The sequence below is a fragment of the Falco punctatus genome (genome assembly GCF_963210335.1).
Source record: "Falco punctatus genome assembly, chromosome: 4".
Classification (NCBI taxonomy): Eukaryota; Metazoa; Chordata; class Aves; order Falconiformes; family Falconidae; genus Falco; species Falco punctatus.
The window spans coordinates 46,762,813-46,780,337 of NC_137583.1; the positions used below are offsets into that span (position 1 = coordinate 46,762,813).

At 65.9% G+C, this 17,525-nt stretch overlaps 1 protein-coding gene across 1 annotated transcript; it reads right to left on the minus strand.

The window, feature by feature from the left end:
- Nucleotides 1-13,528: 13,528 nt before the first annotated feature.
- On the minus strand, nucleotides 13,529-17,071 carry ATP5F1D (ATP synthase F1 subunit delta). The gene is made up of 5 exons (XM_080384634.1): nucleotides 16,898-17,071; nucleotides 15,741-15,894; nucleotides 15,198-15,286; nucleotides 14,539-14,666; nucleotides 13,529-13,658 (listed from the first exon to the last, which is right to left on the minus strand). Exons 1-4 carry the CDS (start codon nucleotides 17,030-17,032, stop codon nucleotides 14,544-14,546), a joined length of 501 nt encoding a protein of 166 aa, XP_080240760.1. The 5' UTR covers nucleotides 17,033-17,071; the 3' UTR covers nucleotides 13,529-13,658; nucleotides 14,539-14,543.
- Nucleotides 17,072-17,525: the final 454 nt, after the last annotated feature.

Here is a 17,525-nt window from a genome sequence, read left to right on the forward strand (position 1 = left end):
GGTGGCATCTCCTCCGCTTCCCTTGGTGCTGCTCCATCCCCACCAGCTTCGGATGGGAGCCCTGAATCTTTTGGGGGCTGGTTCTTGGAAGTCCCGTCCCTCGAAGGAAGGGAATTCCCAGCCCTCCTTTGGGGAAATCCCCCACCAGCCCAGGCAGCAGCTTTTCTCTTTTCTCTCTTCCGAATTATTATTTTTTTTTAACCCCCTTTTGGATTGAATTCCTGGCTGACTTCACAACTTGGGCGAACGGGGATTTTATCCCAAGTCTCTGCGCTCCCCTTGCAGGTGTGGGGTCATGGGACTAGGGCAGAGCTGGTGCTGAGCTCGGGGAGACAAGGGAAGAGGGGGAGTTTCTCGTAACGTGCAGCCTGGGGGGACCCATGTGGGACAGGGACTCTTTTCCTTTGTGATTTCACCTGGCCCCCAGCCCGGGGAGGGGAACGAGCCCATTTCCATGGGGAAATGGCGTGGCCATGAAAGGGCCGATGCCGGCGGGCATGGCACAGGCAGCGGGGCCCAGCCGCATGGTGCCCAACCGGGGCCCCGCCACCGAGCTGCCGGCAGGAGTGGGAGCGTTCCCATGGGCACAGGGCCAGCGGCAGGGCTCGCACGGGCACACCCCGGCAGGAGGGTGCAGCCGAACCACTTCACCTCCACCCACAGGGTCTGGCCCACCAGGTACAGCCAGCACTGCTTCAGTGGGGGAGATGCAGGGCTGGGGGTCCCGGCTCCCCCTCCCCATCCCCTGAGCCCTGCAGGGCCAAGCGGCTCAGCCTTAGTCATGGTGGCAAGCGGTGACTCACGTTGCCCTGGCGCGCTCAGGTGAGACATGGCTTGCTGCTGTGAACCGGGAACCAGCAATCCCCACCTTCCCGGTACAGAGCCAGGCACACACCCCCGTGGCCAGAGCCCCCCCTCCCACCGAGCTCGGAGGCTGCCTGGTGGCCGGCAGCTCGTGGCAAGCGCGGGGCGTCCTTGGGCAGGATGGTGGGGCCGGGGCCGGTGACGCTGGTGGGACTGTAAACACCCAGGCGTGTCCTTAGAAACACACAACTGGCTCCGTGTGTTTCCCGGCTCTCCGGGATGTGTCCCGGTGGCCCTTGGCAGTGTGTCCAGGCGTCACAGCCCCGGGGACACTCTGACTGCCGGCCTCATGCAGCCGGAGCCAGTGGCCCAGCCTGGCCTTGCCTGCCATGCCTTGGCTCTGGGGCACCCCATCTCCCCGGGGCTCTGCCCATCACCGCGACCTCGGGTCTGGCTGAGTCCAGGTGAGCCCCAGAGGTGAAGGCACCACTGGGATGACTTAGGCGGCCACCCAGGTAGGGGGGACCGGGCACCCTGGGCAGCCCTGCAGGCAGGGGGGACCTCAGCACAGTGCAGGGCTGCAGAGCTCCCACCGGACCCCAGGATGAGCCAGTTCCCAGCCATGCCGTGCTGGTGCGGGGCTGGGGCAGGGGGAGTCACTGCAGAGGCTCCCACTCACGGCCTGGCCCCGGCTCCGGGAAGGATGGCGAATCCCTCTGGATATAGCAGCACCGTGGGCCCAGGTGTGGGGCCATACTTGGCTGTGTTGGGCCGTGGCCCCGCTGCCCACGGTGAGGCCAAGGCTATTCTTGGCTCCCTGAGCTCACGGTCCCCTTCGGGACGCTGAGCTCTCTGTCCCCGCTGACGCAGGGTCAGTGGCTCCCTGCCCTCAGCCCTGCTGCCTCCCTGCCAGCCCCTGACGCTGCCGGCCCGTGGCCAGCACCCCCTGACGGGGTGGGAGCGGAGCTTTGACTCTCCCCTCTCACCAGCCGGAGCAGCAGACGGGCAGGTTGGCCCGGCTGCACCCGGGGCCAGGCACGGGCAGCCAGCTGGCCCCAGTCCTGCGCAGCATCCCTGGGCTGGCGTGTAGCCGGGGCTCTGGCAGCAGCTGAAACCACCGTGGGGGCTGGGGGCATTTCCCCTGCCTCGCTCCCTGCCTGGGCTTCAGCCCAGAGCCATACTGGGAGAGGGCAGGGGGAACCCTGAACCCCGGCACGGGCCATATCCAGTCCTTCCTCATGCCCCAGCTCTGCTGCTGCCCTTCTGCCACCGCAGCCCCTGTCCCCGCTGAGCCCTGTCCTGTGCCCCAGCCCATGTAGGAGCCCAGTGCCAGCCCTGTGCAAGTGCCGGGGGCGGTGTGGCAATCGCAGAAATTGCGGGTCAGGAGAGGTCTTGGCAGTTGCATCAGCACTGTGGGCACATGCTGCTGGTTTGTGCCCACTGATGGGACCCTCTCCTGGGCACAGCCTGGGGGCTGAGACCCCCCTGTGGGGCAGGACCTGGCTCCTGCTCCTAGAAAGCCCCTGGAAATGCAGGCATCCGGCGGCTGCTGGGGTGGGAAGTGGCACCCGGGGAACAGCCCCCTGCCTGCTGTGGCTGAGAGGAACTAGAGCCCCGAGACCCTGCACCCCTCCCTCCCACGGAAAGCCCCCTCCCAGCTGGACCTCCGGCTGGATCCGGCCCCAGCCTGTGCAGTCGTTTCTCAGATGCTGCCGCAACATTTCTTGGTTCGCTTTAAATCACCAGCTCCAGGAGTCAGATGACAACTCAGCTTGTTGCTGTTGTTGTTGTTATTATTATTATTATTATTATTATTATTATTATTATAAATGCTGAAGCGAGTTGCCAGCCCTGGGGAGGGGAAGGACCTGGGATTTCAGTAGCCTCCTTGGGTACCTGCTGAACCTTGTTCCTGGGATGACCCAGGCTCATAAATCAGGGGGAAAGTAAAATCTCCATCCCACCCAATTCCATCCCATTCCACCCCATCCCACCCCACCCCATCCCATCCCACCCATCCCTCAGCTCCTGCCACAGGGCTGGCTGGGGCGGTTTGTGGTCCAGCCAGGGCGAGAGCGGAGCCAAAGCTGCGGTGGCCACAAGCCAGCCAGCACCACCCGCACTCTGCCTCCGTCGCCGCCCCAGGGCTGATCCCCTCACCCTGCAGCCATGGCCACCCCCAGCCCCCGAAGCTGCCCCTGCCCTCGTCGCACCCCAGCCGGGGGGCGCAGGGGCTGCCCCTCTGGCACTGCCCGGCACCGGGGAGCATTGCCACAGGGTGTCCATGGTGCCACCGCTGCAGACACCAGGACCCCATGACTCCCCACCCCCCACCCCACCCCCGCAGCCCGGCCACCCCCCGGGACTACACACCCCATAATGCACCGAGGCGACCTCGCAGTGGGTTGGGCCAGTGTTTCCCGCAATGCATCATGGGGGGTGTAGTCTGGCCGCCCCCCTTCGGGGTGCGCAGCTTGGTGTGCAGTATCCCCAGCACCCAACCCTCACCACTGCCCCGTGGCTGCGGAACGCTCGGTGCCACCACCCAGGGGGTCGCACGGGAGCACGGCTGGTGACGGGGGGTGCTGAGCCCACCCGTGGGGGCTTGTCCCTGCTGCCCAGGGGACACCGGCCAAATCCTGCCTGCACACAGGGCAGAGCGTGGGATGGATCCTGCAGAGCCTGAGCCTGTGGCAAGGGCCGGGGGTGATGCTGCTGCAAGGCCCTGGGGCCTGGTGTGGGATGGCCATCGGGGGGTGGGGGTGGCGTGTCCCGCTGGGCCACCCCACGCGCTGACATGTGGGCACACACTCAGCGTGGTGACATCCCCATCCCCGCCTGCCCGCTGCTCCGCTCAGGCCCACATCAGGAATGTGGGAACCTCACCTGGGCAGGGGTCATGGTGCCAGCCCAGGGCCACGGGTGCCCCTCTGCCCGGCGCCCCCATCACCACCTCGGGGGGCTCAGGGCTGCTGCCAGGAGGGCCAGGGTCTGGCAGGGTGAGCAGCAGCCCTGTGGCACCTCTGGCACTGCATGGGCCACGGGATGGTGCAGGCATGGGCGGTGGGCGTGCTGACACACGGCCCCACTCCCAAGCCTGGCACTCACCGAGGCATGTGTCTGCATGAGTGTGCCCGTGCCCACCGCCCATGTCTGTGCCATCCTGCTGTGCCAGAGGTGCCACGGGGATGCTGGTCACCCTGCCGAGCCCTGGCCCCGGGAGGAGGCGCTTCCTCCTGCTTCATCCTCGCACACGCGTGTGCAACTCCTCCAGCAGCACAGCCCCAACCGGGCGCACCCATGCACACACAGACATGCTTGCTCTGCACACAGACACCGGCACACATGCTCACCCTCATGCACGCTGACCCAGGTGGGGGCTGCACCCCCACCCACGTCCCCCCCAACCAGGCCGGACACTGGCTCACGCTGCTCACACACATCCCGTCATGGGTGCACGCACCCCCTCGCTTCCTGGCCAGGCTGCGCTCTCCCTCCGGCTGCGGTTCCTGTTTACAGTGATGGAGCTGCCTGCCCGACCCTCCCTGCACCGGGTGGGTGGGGGCTGGCCAGGGCAGGGGGCACCGCCACAAGTGCTGCCACGTGGCCCCGGCTGTGGGACACCAGTGCTGGCGCCGCACGTCGTGCCTGACCCCAGGTCCTGGTGCTGCTCGGGGTGGCAGGCTGGTCCCCAGCTGATGGCTGTGTGGGGTCACCCACTCCCCCGCGGATGCAGGGCTACAGCCTGTTCTGGGAACAGCAGGAAATCCTGGCGGGAGGAGAGCCGGACCCCTGGTGCCGCCGGCACTGCCACAGGGCTGGGCAGCAGCGGCCGGGCAGAGGCAAAGCTGCCATGCTTGGAGGTGTGGGTGCCGTGTGGCTGCCCTGTGCTTGGACACTTGTATGTCGGGGTGTCCCAGCACCTCCAGGCAGGGCTGGCTTTCCCCCTCCCTCCTGCCGGACCCTCCCTGGGTGCTCAGGGGTGCCTGCCGAAGCGAGGCCACCCTGCACCCCCCTTCCCCAGCCCCCCGGGGGATGGAGGGAGGTGGTGTGCTCAGGGTGAGGGTGAGTCAATGCGGAGCGAAGAGCAGAGGGAAGAATCTGGCCCTGGGCTGGACCCACTGCGCCACATTCCCCAGCGCCAAGGCACGCTGCTGGGAGACAGGCTCAGCTCACCCCCAGCGCGCTACCTGTGGGGAAACTGAGGCACCAACCAGGGAAGTGACTCACCCTGCACTGTGGCCTTTTAAATGCCCTGCTCTGATTAGATAATGGGCGGAAGGATCAGAGAGAGATGAACAAACCCTCATTAAACCTTTGTCTGCCCATAGCGCCTTCAGCTCCCAACGGAGACCTTGGCCATGCTGGGCCAGTGCTGGCCCGGCTCGGAGGCAGCCCTGCCCCAAAACACACTTGCTCACACCTGTACCGGGTGGCTGGTGGCGTGGATGAGTGCGGGCTCGAGCACACCCCGGCACTCCACGTGCCAGTGAAGGCAAGGCACTGTCCCAGCTGCCAGCGGGGTCCCAGACCCCTACCAAGCCCTGCTGGGACCCTGCTGCCTGGAGAGCCCGGAGCTGGAGCCGGGTGCTTCTCCAGCCCCTTGCCTGGATGATGCTGAGAGCATCCTGGGATGCTGCCAGGCAGGCAGCCCCTCTGGCAGGCATGGAGCAGGGAGCTCCGGCACCCACCAGGCTCGGGGGGGGGGGGGGGGTCCAGTGGGCAGGAATTGGAGCTCCCTGATTGCGTTAGTCACAGTGATGAAAGAGGCACATGTGGTGGCAGAGCTCGAACCACTTGTGAGGACGGGGAGGGGGAAGGAAGCGCTGTGCCGAGGCTCTCCTCCTGCCTTTCTCTTCTTCCTCCTGTCCCTCACAGGGTGCAATTAGTGCCCAGAGCTCGGCCCTGGCGGCGGGGTGTGGGTAGCTGCAGCGACATTCGCTTCAAGGCTGCGATAGTTCACCAGACAAGGCCAGCATCCCGGGGCAGCCAGCATCTCAGGGCAGCTGGCACAGAGCAGCTCCCAGGCCACCATCCCTGGAACTCGGTGCCATGTGGGGCTGGGGTTGGAGGGAGAGAGGGCTCTGCTGGTGGCTGAGCTCAGCAGAGGCTGGCTGCAGCACCCGGCCAGAAAAAAACCCTCCCGAGGTGGGGGCCCCCCCTGCTCTCCCGGTGCCTGCGGTCCCAGCGCTGCCAGCGGCTCCCTGGGGGCTGCGGGGGTGCCGCGGCACTTGCCTGCTCGTGCTCCCACCGGGGCACTGCCAGCTGGGCCAGGCCGGCGTCGTGTGCTCTCTGCAGGATTAGGGTTTGAGGGGAAATGCGATACGGCAGCGATAGGTTAGGCTGCAGGAGATTAGATCATCTGTGGTTTTGGGAGCATCAGCAGAGCAGGGCTCTTGTGTAACCTCTGTGGTGCAGCGCCTGCCTCCCGCCGCCCTCCCCGGGCAGCACGGCCCCCACCGGCCCCCCACCCTGCCGAGCCCCTCATCACCCATGGACAAGCCAAAAACGCAGTGACGTTGCTAATGCTTTGATGGAAACCGGAGAGACCCGGGAGCCTGCTTGTGCTTGGCGTGGGGTGCTTGGCCCAACAAGAGCCAGACAAAAGCAAAAGAAGAACTCATCAGCTCCTGCGCCGCCTGCCCTGCTCAGGCGCTCCAGGCAGCCTTCAAAGTGAAAAGCATCAGCTCACGTTTTACAGGAGATGCATTTCCAAAGGAAAACGCTGCCGATTAAGCCCCCAGACCAGTTCCTTCCCTTTTCAACCAGCCACAGCCATTTGCTGAATCTGAGGTGGCTTCAGAAAGCTGTCGGCCGGGGCCCCACGTGGTGGCTGGCACGGCCTGGCTCTGCTTACCCGGCTCTTTGCTCACGGGAGGCCCTTGGCATGAGCCGTCCGGCCCCGTGCCGCTCTCCCGGTGCTCCCGTGTCCCGTGGGACAGAGAGCAAGGAGGCTGCAGCACAGCCAGACCTCGCCCCCCAAACTGGGACGGGAGGGAAAGCAGCCCCGGGGGCTGGCCAAGCGTGGCGGGAGCAGATGGGGGGGATGTGGGCTGCACGACCCCCCACCCCACTGATGGTGCAGCGCACACGGGTGCATGCTCTGTGCCCACACCTGTCCCCACCAGAGGGGCCCCTGCCTGCCCTGCCTGCCCTGCCTGCCCCACTCGCAGCACAATGGGAGATCTGGCTCTTCCCGTGCCCACAGGAGCTGGGGGGGGCGCATCACTGCCCACCCCGGCGGAGACCTGCGCCCCTGGGGTGCCCTGGCTGGGACACGAAGTGCGGGGGCTGCAGCTGGCCGGGGTCGGGGCCCATCTGCCGAGGCAGGATGCGGGGCCGGATGGGGGGACACAATGCGGGGAAGCGATGAGGGGTGAGCAGGGACAGGGACATCCCGCGGCGGCACAGGCAGGTGGGTCCCGGCATGCCCGGAAAGCCCCCAGCTAGGAGTAGGGGGTCACAGCCCCTCCGGCCCCCAGCTGCCCCGGCATCTCGGTGGGGGCTGCAGCAGGCAGGTGCGGCAGGGATGGAGTCAGCTCTGGCTCCCCCAGGCCCCCCGCATCCCCCCACCGCGCTGGGCGCTCCCCGGCACCCTGCACCTGCCTGGCCCGGGGGGGCCCTGCCTGCAGCGGCCTGTCCGTGGGCAGCCGGGACGCGAAGGAGCTGGTTAAGCCGGGCGTCGGGGTGGGAGCGGGGTCCGCTCAGCCCACACAGGTGTGGCCACGCCGGCTGCAGGCAGGGAAGCTCCGCGCCCGGCTGGCCCCGTCTTGCTGGGTGGCAGCAGCCTCCCGTGCCGCTCTCCACCCCAGGGCAGGCAGGCACACCCCATCATTACGCCCCACAGCAGCTGCCGGCGCTGCCCGGGCAGGGAGAGGGTGGCAGGGCCGGGGCAGAGCCAGCCGGCACGGCCAGGTGGGGACGGGGATGGCAGGGAGCCCATGCGTGGCCCTCGCCCGCCGGGGCGGAGAAGGACGAGTGAGGGGCAGCGTGTCCCGCAGCGAGTGAGGGGCACCCCGAGCCCCACAGCGGCCCCGGCACGTGGAGGGAAGCAGGGGGGGGGGAAGGGTCAGGCTCAGCAGCTGCTCAGGATGTGCCCCGCGGGGCTGCGGGGCACAATAACCCCATTGAGGTCTCACGGGGCGGCGGGGGGAGCACCCAAGGTGGCGGTGGCACAAGTGACTCCAGTGTCACACGAGGCCTCAAGCCCTGCTCGTTATTCGTGTTCGGCACACGGGAGGCCTCTGAGCCGCTGCCGTCTCCTCCTCCCCGCCGTGTGCCAGGGCATCCCGGACAGCAGCCGGCCCCGGCCCCCCGGCCTCCCCTCCCCACCCCAGGCCCCAGTCCGGCGCCAGCATCACCAGGAAGAGCCCCGCTGCCGGGGCCAGCTGCAGCCATTTCCTCCCAGCCAGCCCCAGCAGGCACTGGGGAGCCATGGGGGCTCCGAGCCCCCCAGCTACGGCACGGCAAAGGGAACCGAGTGGTGGATGAAGCCCCAGGGCTTGCGGGGCCTTGCAGCGGGGACGCCTGGGTGCTGGATGCTGGGCTCCAGCCGGGAACTCTTGGGAACCTCCCAGCTTTACCAAGGGCGAAGTCCCGGCACATCAAAGGCAGGCGGGGGCAGCAGGAACCGGGGCAGGAGCCTTTGGTCCCCAGCAGCTCCCAGCTCTGCTACCCCACCACCCAAAGCCGGGGTCCTGTGCCGGCACACCTGGGTCTGGGGCTGTGCCCCCCTTGCAGCGTGGCACCCAGCCCATCGCTGTGGCAACCGCCACCAGCTCCGGGTGTATTTTCTGCACCAGGGCCGCCGTGGGAACCTGGATGGGTGCCACCTCATTCCGCTCGGGCTCTCTGGGCCGTCTTTGTAGCCGGCGTTGAGCCCAGCTGGCAGCCGCTTCCTCGCCGGCCTCCCCCTGCCCTGTGCGGGTCACGGCCCTGGCCAGGGGGGTGGTGGGAGGGGGTTTCGCTGGGACCTCCAGCACGGGGCCATGTGCCCCGCTCCACGCGCCCCGTGGCTTTGGGCCGGCTCCAGCGAAGCCAAGCATGAGCGGCTGCCCAAGTTGCCCCAAGCGAGGGCTGTGCTCGCAGCTCCCAGGACCACCGAGCCCCTGCCAAGGCACCTGGGACCCCAGGGCAACGCACCGCCCCCACCACCCCTTGCCTGACCCCCGCAGCTCCCCCACAGGGGTGGCACCCCCGAGCAGGGTCTGGGATTCCCATGTCCTGTCCCTGTTCTCCCCAGCCTGCAAGTGGCTTTCCCCGTCTGTGCCTCAGTATCCCCAAGGGAGAACCTGCCCCAGGCCAAGGGTTTGCCGCTCTCGCCAGCGCGGTGCTGCGAGGCTGTTGGCCCTGGAGCTGCATGACAAGCACCATCGTGCTGGCTACAACACCCGCCCTCCACAGCACCTGTCGGCACTTGCTGCTGCGCCCAGATTTTGGGGGGGTGAGGCCGGGGAGGCTGGTGGGGCAACATCTCCCCACAGCTTCACTGCCATCTGCCGGCACATCGCCCCAAAAATGGGCCAGGACCCAGAAGCTGCAGCTGGGCCAGATCCTGCCCGGCACCGTGCCCCGAGCCCAGGTCCCCTGCTCCTGCCTGCCCTGCCTGTGGGGATTTTCCCCGAGCTCTGCCACGCTCCCACCACGGGGGCCACGTGCATGGGAGATCAGCAGAAGCGGAACATTTTCCAGTGCTGGAAACCAAGAGAAAAAAAGGTTGCAGGATGGAACGACTAACGCAGCGCGGGTTAATCATTACAGCAGCGCTGCCCCCCCCGGAGAAGGAAGTTGTGAGGATTCGGCCTTCGAGCCACCCAAGGGCAACTTGGCCCAAGGACGTGACCGGGCTGGTGCTGGCAGCGTGCGGAGCCTCTGCTGACCTTCCCATGCCGCCGGCACTGGGGCCACAGACAGCCCCCCATGGCCATGGGGGTTGGGGAGGGGTCCTGGCGGGAGCCAGGTCTGCGGCCGGGTGCCAGAAAGCCTTGGCAGGGTGCTCCTGGCTCCAAGGCTTCCCAAGCTCCTCGGGGGCTGCGAGCAGGGCTGCCTTCCACCCCCTATAGCCCCCCTGGCAGGGACGAGGGGTGGGGGGTAGTCCCTGCAGCCCCCACCCCGATATCACAAGGGGGGCACCGAAGATGCGGCAGCTGCCAGAGGCCAGGCAGGATCCCAAGCAGCGAGGGCTGGGGCAGGGAAAGCAGCGGCTCTGCCAGATGAGTCAGCCCAGCTGGGAGCGGGGGGAATCCTGGGGCTGCGGTGGGGTTTGGGGTTGTGTTTTTTATTTTCCCTGCAAAGAAACGAGAGAGCTTAAACCTTTCCCCTGCATTCGGGATCTGGGTGGGACGGTGGAAATGTCATGTGGCCAAGCACCGGGAAGGGACACAGCACCGGGAGGGGACACAGCACCCGGAGATTCGGCCCTTCTCGGAAATCATCCCCCAAGAGAAGAGCTGCCAGTGGCAACACTGGCAGAAACGGTGATGCTTCACTTTCCGAGTGCTCCCGGCCCAGCTCCCCACCCTCCATCTGGCAGCAGAAGATGCAAGTCATGGGCAAAAGCCCTCAGTGGAAAGGAAGGAGGGCGACACGCCGGCCCGCCGCCCCGCTCACGCCATTTTCCAGGCAGCCCTTCCCTCTTGCACATGAACGTTTCCCTCTCACGCCCACCCCACCCCGCGGCAGCCGAAAGCTGGAGACAAACAGATCCCAGGGAGCTGAAAGCTGGAGGGAAACAGATCCCAGGCTGCCCGTAATAACTCCGCCGCGCCGTGCCCGTGCTTCCAGCTGCCGTGGCCCTGCATCCTGCCCAGATTGGGGACCAAAGTGCAGGGAAAAGGTGCTGCCCCAGCACCCACCGCCCCATGAAGCGGCGGGGAAAGACCTTTTGCCTCGGCCACGGATGAAGGCTGCGGGCTGCAAGGGCATGTGCCAATGCCAAGCACCACGCTGGTGCCACCACCAGCTGGGATGGCCCCACAGCCACCCTGAGCCCTGGGGAGGAGATCAGGGAGGATTCTCCTGCTGGATCACATCAGCAGCACAGGCATGGTCCACATCGGGGCTTGATCCCCACCTCCCCCCAGCAAGGTCCAACCCTGCAGCACCCACACCAGATCCCAGGAGCCGGGAAGGGCTTCTCCTCCAGTTCAGCCACACACCTCCTGCGCCACGCAGAGTCAGAGACCATTTTTGTGGCATCCAGCAGGACAGACGTGACTGACTGCGGCTCCTGGCGTGGGCAGAGGGAGCCGAGAGCTCAGCGCTGCGAGCCGGGGGAGGAGGATAATGCTGCTCTCGACAGAACCAGATAATTAGCAGTGATGGGCAAGGACAGAGGCAGGTGAGGGGCTCAGAGCTGAGGCTACGGGGGGTGGATGGACCCTGCCGGGACTCGGTTGCAAGGGGGAGCATGCAAGAGCACGGGGAATGCCCCCCACATCATCCTGCACCCCAGAGCCACAGGGCAGGGTGAGCAGGGCTGCAGCGCTGCCAGCCGGGGTGCAGTGCCCACTCAGCACCACTCCAGTGCTGCCTGGCAGTGGCAGGGGCGCCGGCAGGGCAGCGTTTAGGACAAAAAAACCCTTTCCCCAGACTCAGGAGGGCTGGGGAGCCACGGCCCAGGGGGAGAGCAGCCTCCCGCAGCACCATGGGGACATGGATGTCCCCAGGGTCTCTTGGCCACTCTGGGTGCAGGGCGAGCCAGAGGGGCCCTCGCTGCTCCCCTCAAATGCAGACTACAAGTCCCAGCAAGCGTCACGCTGCAGAGCCCAGCCGAGGGCACCCTGCAAGGGGGCAGAGCCGGATCCCTGCTGGCCCCCTCATCCACCCCTGAGCTGGCGGGAGGCAGTGGGAAGAGCTGGTGAGAGGACGCTGACGAAGACACTTTTTTCCCATCCTAAAAATAGCAGCTGGCCGTTTCCCCAGCTTCCCGGCCTCGCCAACGCTCTTCCATTAGATGAAAAAAAAAAAACACACACACACAAAAAAAACACCCACCAAAAAAAAAACCCCAACACACACACACAGCCACCTTCCGTCAGAAAGAGAGCGGCTGCGTGTGTCGAGGGAGGCACACACACGCCGCAAATAGAAACCAGGGACAGAGGAGAGCAAGAGGGAACGGAAGAGGGAGCGAAGCCATCCGTCCCCAGTTATTCCTGAGATGTTTTAATTAGCACTCGCTCTGACTTTGAGGCTTTGCTTCTGCACGGCGCAATGTATGACCTTTAAAAAAAAAAAAAAAAAAAAGAAAAGAAAGAAAGAGAGAGAGAGGGGAAGGAAAGAAAAAGGGACTGGAGCAGCTCAGAAACCGGGAAGTCGGCTGAGCTTCAAATAGGCTCAGCGTCAGGCACTCAGAGGCTTTTAATAAGCTAGAGAGTGAGAAATTTAACACCACAGGCACTATTTTTGATCACTTGTGAAGGGGGGGAGAGAAAGACACAGCGAGCGAGAGGAGGGGGAGGAGGCGGTGGTGAGAAGAAGAGGAGGCAGCCAAGATTACATCCTGGGTGGCAGCACTGAAAATAGCTGTGCCCTGCTCCAACTGCGGAGCCGCAGGGAGCCGACTCACGGCCCGCGGGGAGGGCAGGCAGGAGGCTGAACCTGCTGCCCGCTGACCTTTGCTGCGGCAGCTGCCCACACAGGCAAGCCAACTCGCGTTCCCAGGCAGGCGCTGGAAAACCGCAGGGAAAAGGGGATTAGAGCAAGGCAGAGGGACCGCAGCCCCACGCACGCACGCAAGGGCCGGTGGCTGCCTCAGCCTCCCCCAGCTGGCGAGCCTGCGCTGGGGTGAGTTGCACAGCAGAGGGAACCTGAAATGCCTCCGGGGAGGGTGGCACCCAGCGAGGAGCCTCGGAGCAGATGGTGCCGTTGGCAAGACACGCATCCTCAGGCGTCTGGCACAGGCAGAACCGGCCCCTTGCTGGAGCCCACTCCTTCCCAGCAGTGCCGCCGTTTCCTGGAGGCGCGTGGGGACCGGTGAGCTCGCTGCAGACACACAAGCGAGTGTCTCCTGCTTCCTCCAGGCTGCGAGGAGCCCAGGGCTGCCGCCTCCGACAGGGCTGCTGGCTAGCAAGCCCCCAGGCAAGCGGCAACTCCAGCAGAGCAGTATCATCAGCTACCCCCACCACACATGGATTCAGGGAAGACTCCCACCGCATATGGCATCTGCTTCCCTCTCCACACCAAGTGTGTCTCCAAGGAGCAAGGGGAGATCTCCCCCGCACTGTGCCACACGTGCGGTGGAAACACAAGACTAGGGGAATGGGTCAAAGCCCCGGCAGCTGCTGTCCAGCTGCAAGAAGTACCGTGAAGAAACAGCCCAGCCGATGTGAATTTCTGCAGCAACAGAGCCGGGAGGCTGAGCAGAGCCAGCGCTGGATGGGGCGGGGGAGTTGGGACAGGAAGCCTCTGGTACAGACCTGCGCTGCCCCGTGGATGCCTCCCGCGCCGCTGTAATCCTGCTTCCAGGTGGATTACTGGAGGTGGAGGTGGCTGACAGCACAGGGAGGGGGTTATAAAATCTGCCTGATAAGCCTCCTGTAGGTGAATCTCCCACGGGAATGCCCTGCCGAACCCCAGAACAGCGCTGGCGGTACACCCTCCCCAAGCCACTGCACCCCAGCAGACCCCGGCGTGAGGGCAGGAGCCTGCACCCAGGCACGCAGCCACCCATGCAGCACAAGCTGCAATTTGCTGCCTCAGAAGAAGGTGACATGCTACGAGACGGGATTACATTTCCTTTTAATTGATCAGAGCGTTTTCTCCGCCTCCATTTGTCCCGCACCATCTGTACAATCGGGGAAGCCAGGACAAGTAGGACAGCCTGGGGTTTCTCTACATCGACAGTGGGATTCCTGCAACACACAGAAGCGGAGTTGGGTTTAACTCGGGGTGGGCTCAGCAGAGCGGTGGAATCTGATCTGAAGGCTTGGCCCTGGCTCAGGTTGTTAAAACCGCTGCGAGTAAACAAGAGCCACCGGCTCTCTCGGACCTGACCTCACGGGCCAAAGAGCACAGGGACCAGAGATCAGGGAGATAGCAGGGGAGCCGGTGCCTTGCTGTACCTGCTCCAGGCAGAGGCCATTGGAGAGGCTTTTGGTGACTCACCTGCCAGGCACAGCACACACACTGCTGTGCAGTAAGTCCCCCAACTGCCAGCATGCAGGAAGAAGGACGAGGCACAGCCTTAGCAGGGCAGAGGGAAAAGAGGCCACGAGGCGAGCAGCCCAGCCTTGCCTCCCCTGAGACAGAAGCTGTTTGTTTTGAGTGGAAGGAGCGTACACAGAGCAGAGGCCACGCATCGCTCTCCCTCTGGGGCCCCAGGCATCCAGCCTGTTCCCAAGCTGCCCCCGGCGTGGCCTGTCCCAGTGGGGACCTGGAGGGAGCAGCGAGGCCCCACCAGTGACTGCAGGCTCCCAGCCTGCCCCAGCATCAAGCTGAGTCCTACTACACCGTGCTGCAGCGTGGCATGTCACAGCACAGCACTGGGCCCTGCTGCCATCTAGCAGCTCTGGGCAGGGGTCCCCCACGAGCCCCCCAAAGCTGACAGCTGGCCACAGAAAGGAACAGCTCTCATGTCACTGCTCCCTGAAGCCCGGGTACAGACCCTTGTCCGCCCCCACACAGCCCAGCAGGCCTGGCCACTGCGAGGGGAAGCTCCCGATGGGCAGCAGAGCCAGGACTTGGCTCCAGAGCAGGTCTGGGAATCTCAGCCCGGATACAGGTGACACTTACCTTAATTACTCCAGGGCTTTTACAAGGGCTTCATTAGCTTCTACTTTAATCTGAGCTTCTGCTTTAGCTGCTTCATCAGATGCTGCAGCCATCTCTGAAACTGCCTTCTCCAGGTTTGATTTTGCGGTCTGAATATGAGAGCACAAGGAGTGCGTCATTGAGAGACCACCGCAGGACAGGTGGCTTGTCCTACAGCCCCTGAGTCACCCCTCTCCCTCCCCACACTGCAGCTGTTAGCCCAGCGCACAGGGCCCCACAGACCCCCTAATGCACAGCAGACAACTTATCCGCAGGCACTGCTGGGGAAAAGCTGTTTCCGAGACTAAGATGGGTGGGGAGGGGCAAGACCAGCATCTGTCCGAGGCGAGGGAAGTGGCCTGGGGAAGGGTTAACGACTGCATGGCTTCCTCTCCCCAAAGCCTCTGGACAGTTCACTGTGGAGGAGCTCTGAGCCTTTGATCCCGATCAGCAGGGATGGGTTAGCTCAGGGTGAAGGCAAAGCCCTTGGTCTGGGCATGCTTTCCGCAGCCACAGGAAGCTCCTGAGACAACCACCCCACATGAGAAAAACAGGCAGCAAATTCCCCTCCAGGAGGCAGCCTGGCTGCCAGGGCCTGCCCAAGGGAGGCAGAGCGTGGTCCACGGGCATCGGGTACTCACAACCAGATCCAGCATGTCCATCGTCACCGCCTCCTCTGCCAGCACCTGCACCGTGGAGTCCGCGTGGACCGTGACTGAGCCACTGCTCACTGCAAAGGCACAACAGCGGCAGTTGAGTCAGGCAGCACGGGCAGGGCTGCCAGATGGGCCTCGTCTGCGGGTCAACACACAGGACAGAACTGGCAAGCTCATCCCTGGAACCTCCACGATCCGTTTGCCAAAACCTTCGTGCCCTCCCAGAACATTTCTCCTGTTCTGCACAGGCTTGTTTCCTACCGAAAGGGAAGCTAAAGCAGGGGATGCTCCCAGAGAGTCTGAGCAAAGCTAAGAAAACCTGACCCCAGACCAGGGCCTCGTGCTAAGCCCCATCTTCCAGGGCAGATTCCCCAGAGGGCAGCCTCCAGCAGCCCCTGAGAGTTCAGGAAAGCAGAAATCCTTGGAAGAGCATGAGGGCACACTTTGATGGGCAGGGTCTCCCTTGTGAAAGCCCTGAGAGGACCTCACACACACACGCTTTCCTTCTTCCCAACCTGCTTTCCTTACCGAAGTACTTGGTGGCCGTGCCATCCTCAGCATAGACTGTCACAACTCCTGGTTTGAGGACCTGGAGGGTGGGGACGTGAGAGGCCAGGATACCGAAGGAGCCGGTCAGTGTGGGCACGTCCACCTGCTTCACATTGGCACCGTTGTAAAACACCTGGCCGGGGAGAGCAGATGGGAGCAGTCCATCACCAGGAATGGAGGGCAAGAAGAGAGGTGGCTCCAGAGAACCAAGGGGTGCGGCAGGCAGCTTGCTCCCACCCCAAGGGAGCAGCCCTGCTCCCAGCAGCTGGCAGGCCACGGCGTTTAACGCACAGCAAGGTGTGACCGGGACAGCCTGAACCTTCACAGGGTGGGAGCGGGGCTGGGCTGGGCTCTGGAGGAGGGGTCCTGGCAAACAGAGTGGGGAAGCGCTCCCAGCCTGCCAAGAGGTGGGTGCGCAGTGGCAGAGGCAGGGAGGCGGCATACGGAGACATGAAGTCGGGAGTGGGCGAGAGGCAAAGGGTGCAGCTGGGAGAAGCCTGAGAAGAGCGTAGGGAGACCTTGACGCCAACCGTCACCGCTGCGATGGGAGTCAGCGCCGCAGCCTCCGTGCGAGCGTCCCACACAGCTCTGCCAATGCAGCACAAACCCTGCCTTGCGACACCGCAGCTCCGTCCCCGGCGCCCTGCCCCAGGAAAGCGGCGGGCACCTCGGGGGCGGGCGAGGGCCGTGCCCCGCCGCCGGGAGCGGGGCCAGGACACCGCCCCGGGGCGGCAGCGCCGGCAGCCGGTGGCTGCAGCAGCAGGGCCGGGCGGGAAGAGCAAGAACGTCACCCCGCGGGCCTCGGCAGCGCTGCAGCGGGAGCGGGGCGCCCGCAGGGCGGCGGGGGAGAGCGGCAGCGGGCCGGGAGGGGCGGCGCGGCGGCCCCGGGGCTGAGCTCGGGGCAAGGCCGGGCCGGGCAGAGCGGCGGGGACACCGCGCGGCCCCGCCATGCCCGGCCCCGCTCCTGTCCCGGCCCGTCCGCCCGCGCCCAGCGCCGGGAGCCGGCCCCGCCGCCCCTCAGCCCGGCCCCGGGCACAGCCCGTCCCGCGGGGGCGGCAGCGCAGGCCTCGCCCCGCCGCAGCGCGCACCGGCCGCCGCAGGCGACCGAGGGGGCCGGGCCCGGGCCCGCGGCCTACCTGCGTGGGCGAGGCGAAGGTGAAGGCCATGGGCACCGGGCCGCCGGCAGGCTCGGCATAGCCGCGGGCGCGCGGCGGCGGCAGCAGCGCCCGGCGGGCGAAGAGCCGCGGGAGGAGGCGGCGGGCGCGGAACATGGCGGCGGCAAGGGCGAGCGGGCGGCGCGGGGCAGGCCGGGACGGCGGCGGACTGCAGCTCCCGGCCTGCCCCGCGCCGCGCAACTACACGGCCCGTGGGGCGTCGCGCCCGCCCGGAAGTGACGTTTCGGGCTGGCCCGCAGGGGCGCATGGGAATTGTAGTCTTCCCCGACAGGTGGTGGGGCCGCGGCCCCGCACAGCCCCGGCCCTGCCCGGCCCACCCCCCCGGGCAGTGGGGCCCCGGGGGCGACTCCCCGGCTCTGGCCGTGCCCCGCCGGCTCCAAGGGCCGCTCCTGCCCTGCGTCCTTCCCGTCCCGTCCCGCCGCGGGGGCCCTAGCCTGTGGCTGGCCCAGGGCTGCGGTGCTGGGCGGCAGGCTGGGCGGTGGGGCAAGACAGGTTTTGGGGCAGGCAGAGTGGTGGAGCAGGCAGGGGTGTTGTGGGGCAGGCAGGGCTGGGGGGAGGCCGGGTGGTGGGGCAGGCCAAGCTGGGGGGC

Excerpts from the sequence above, each read along its gene's own strand:
- ATP5F1D (XM_080384634.1), bottom strand. The coding sequence starts at position 17,032 with ATGTTCCGCGCCCGCCGCCTCCTCCCGCGGCTCTTCGCCCGCCGGGCG. Across the intron at positions 15,895-16,897 it reads CCTTCGCCTCGCCCACGCAG|GTGTTTTACAACGGTGCCAA; the intron begins GTAGGCCGCGGG and ends CTCCCCGGCCAG. Across the intron at positions 15,287-15,740 it reads CACGGCCACCAAGTACTTCG|TGAGCAGTGGCTCAGTCACG; the intron begins GTAAGGAAAGCA and ends GTGCCTTTGCAG.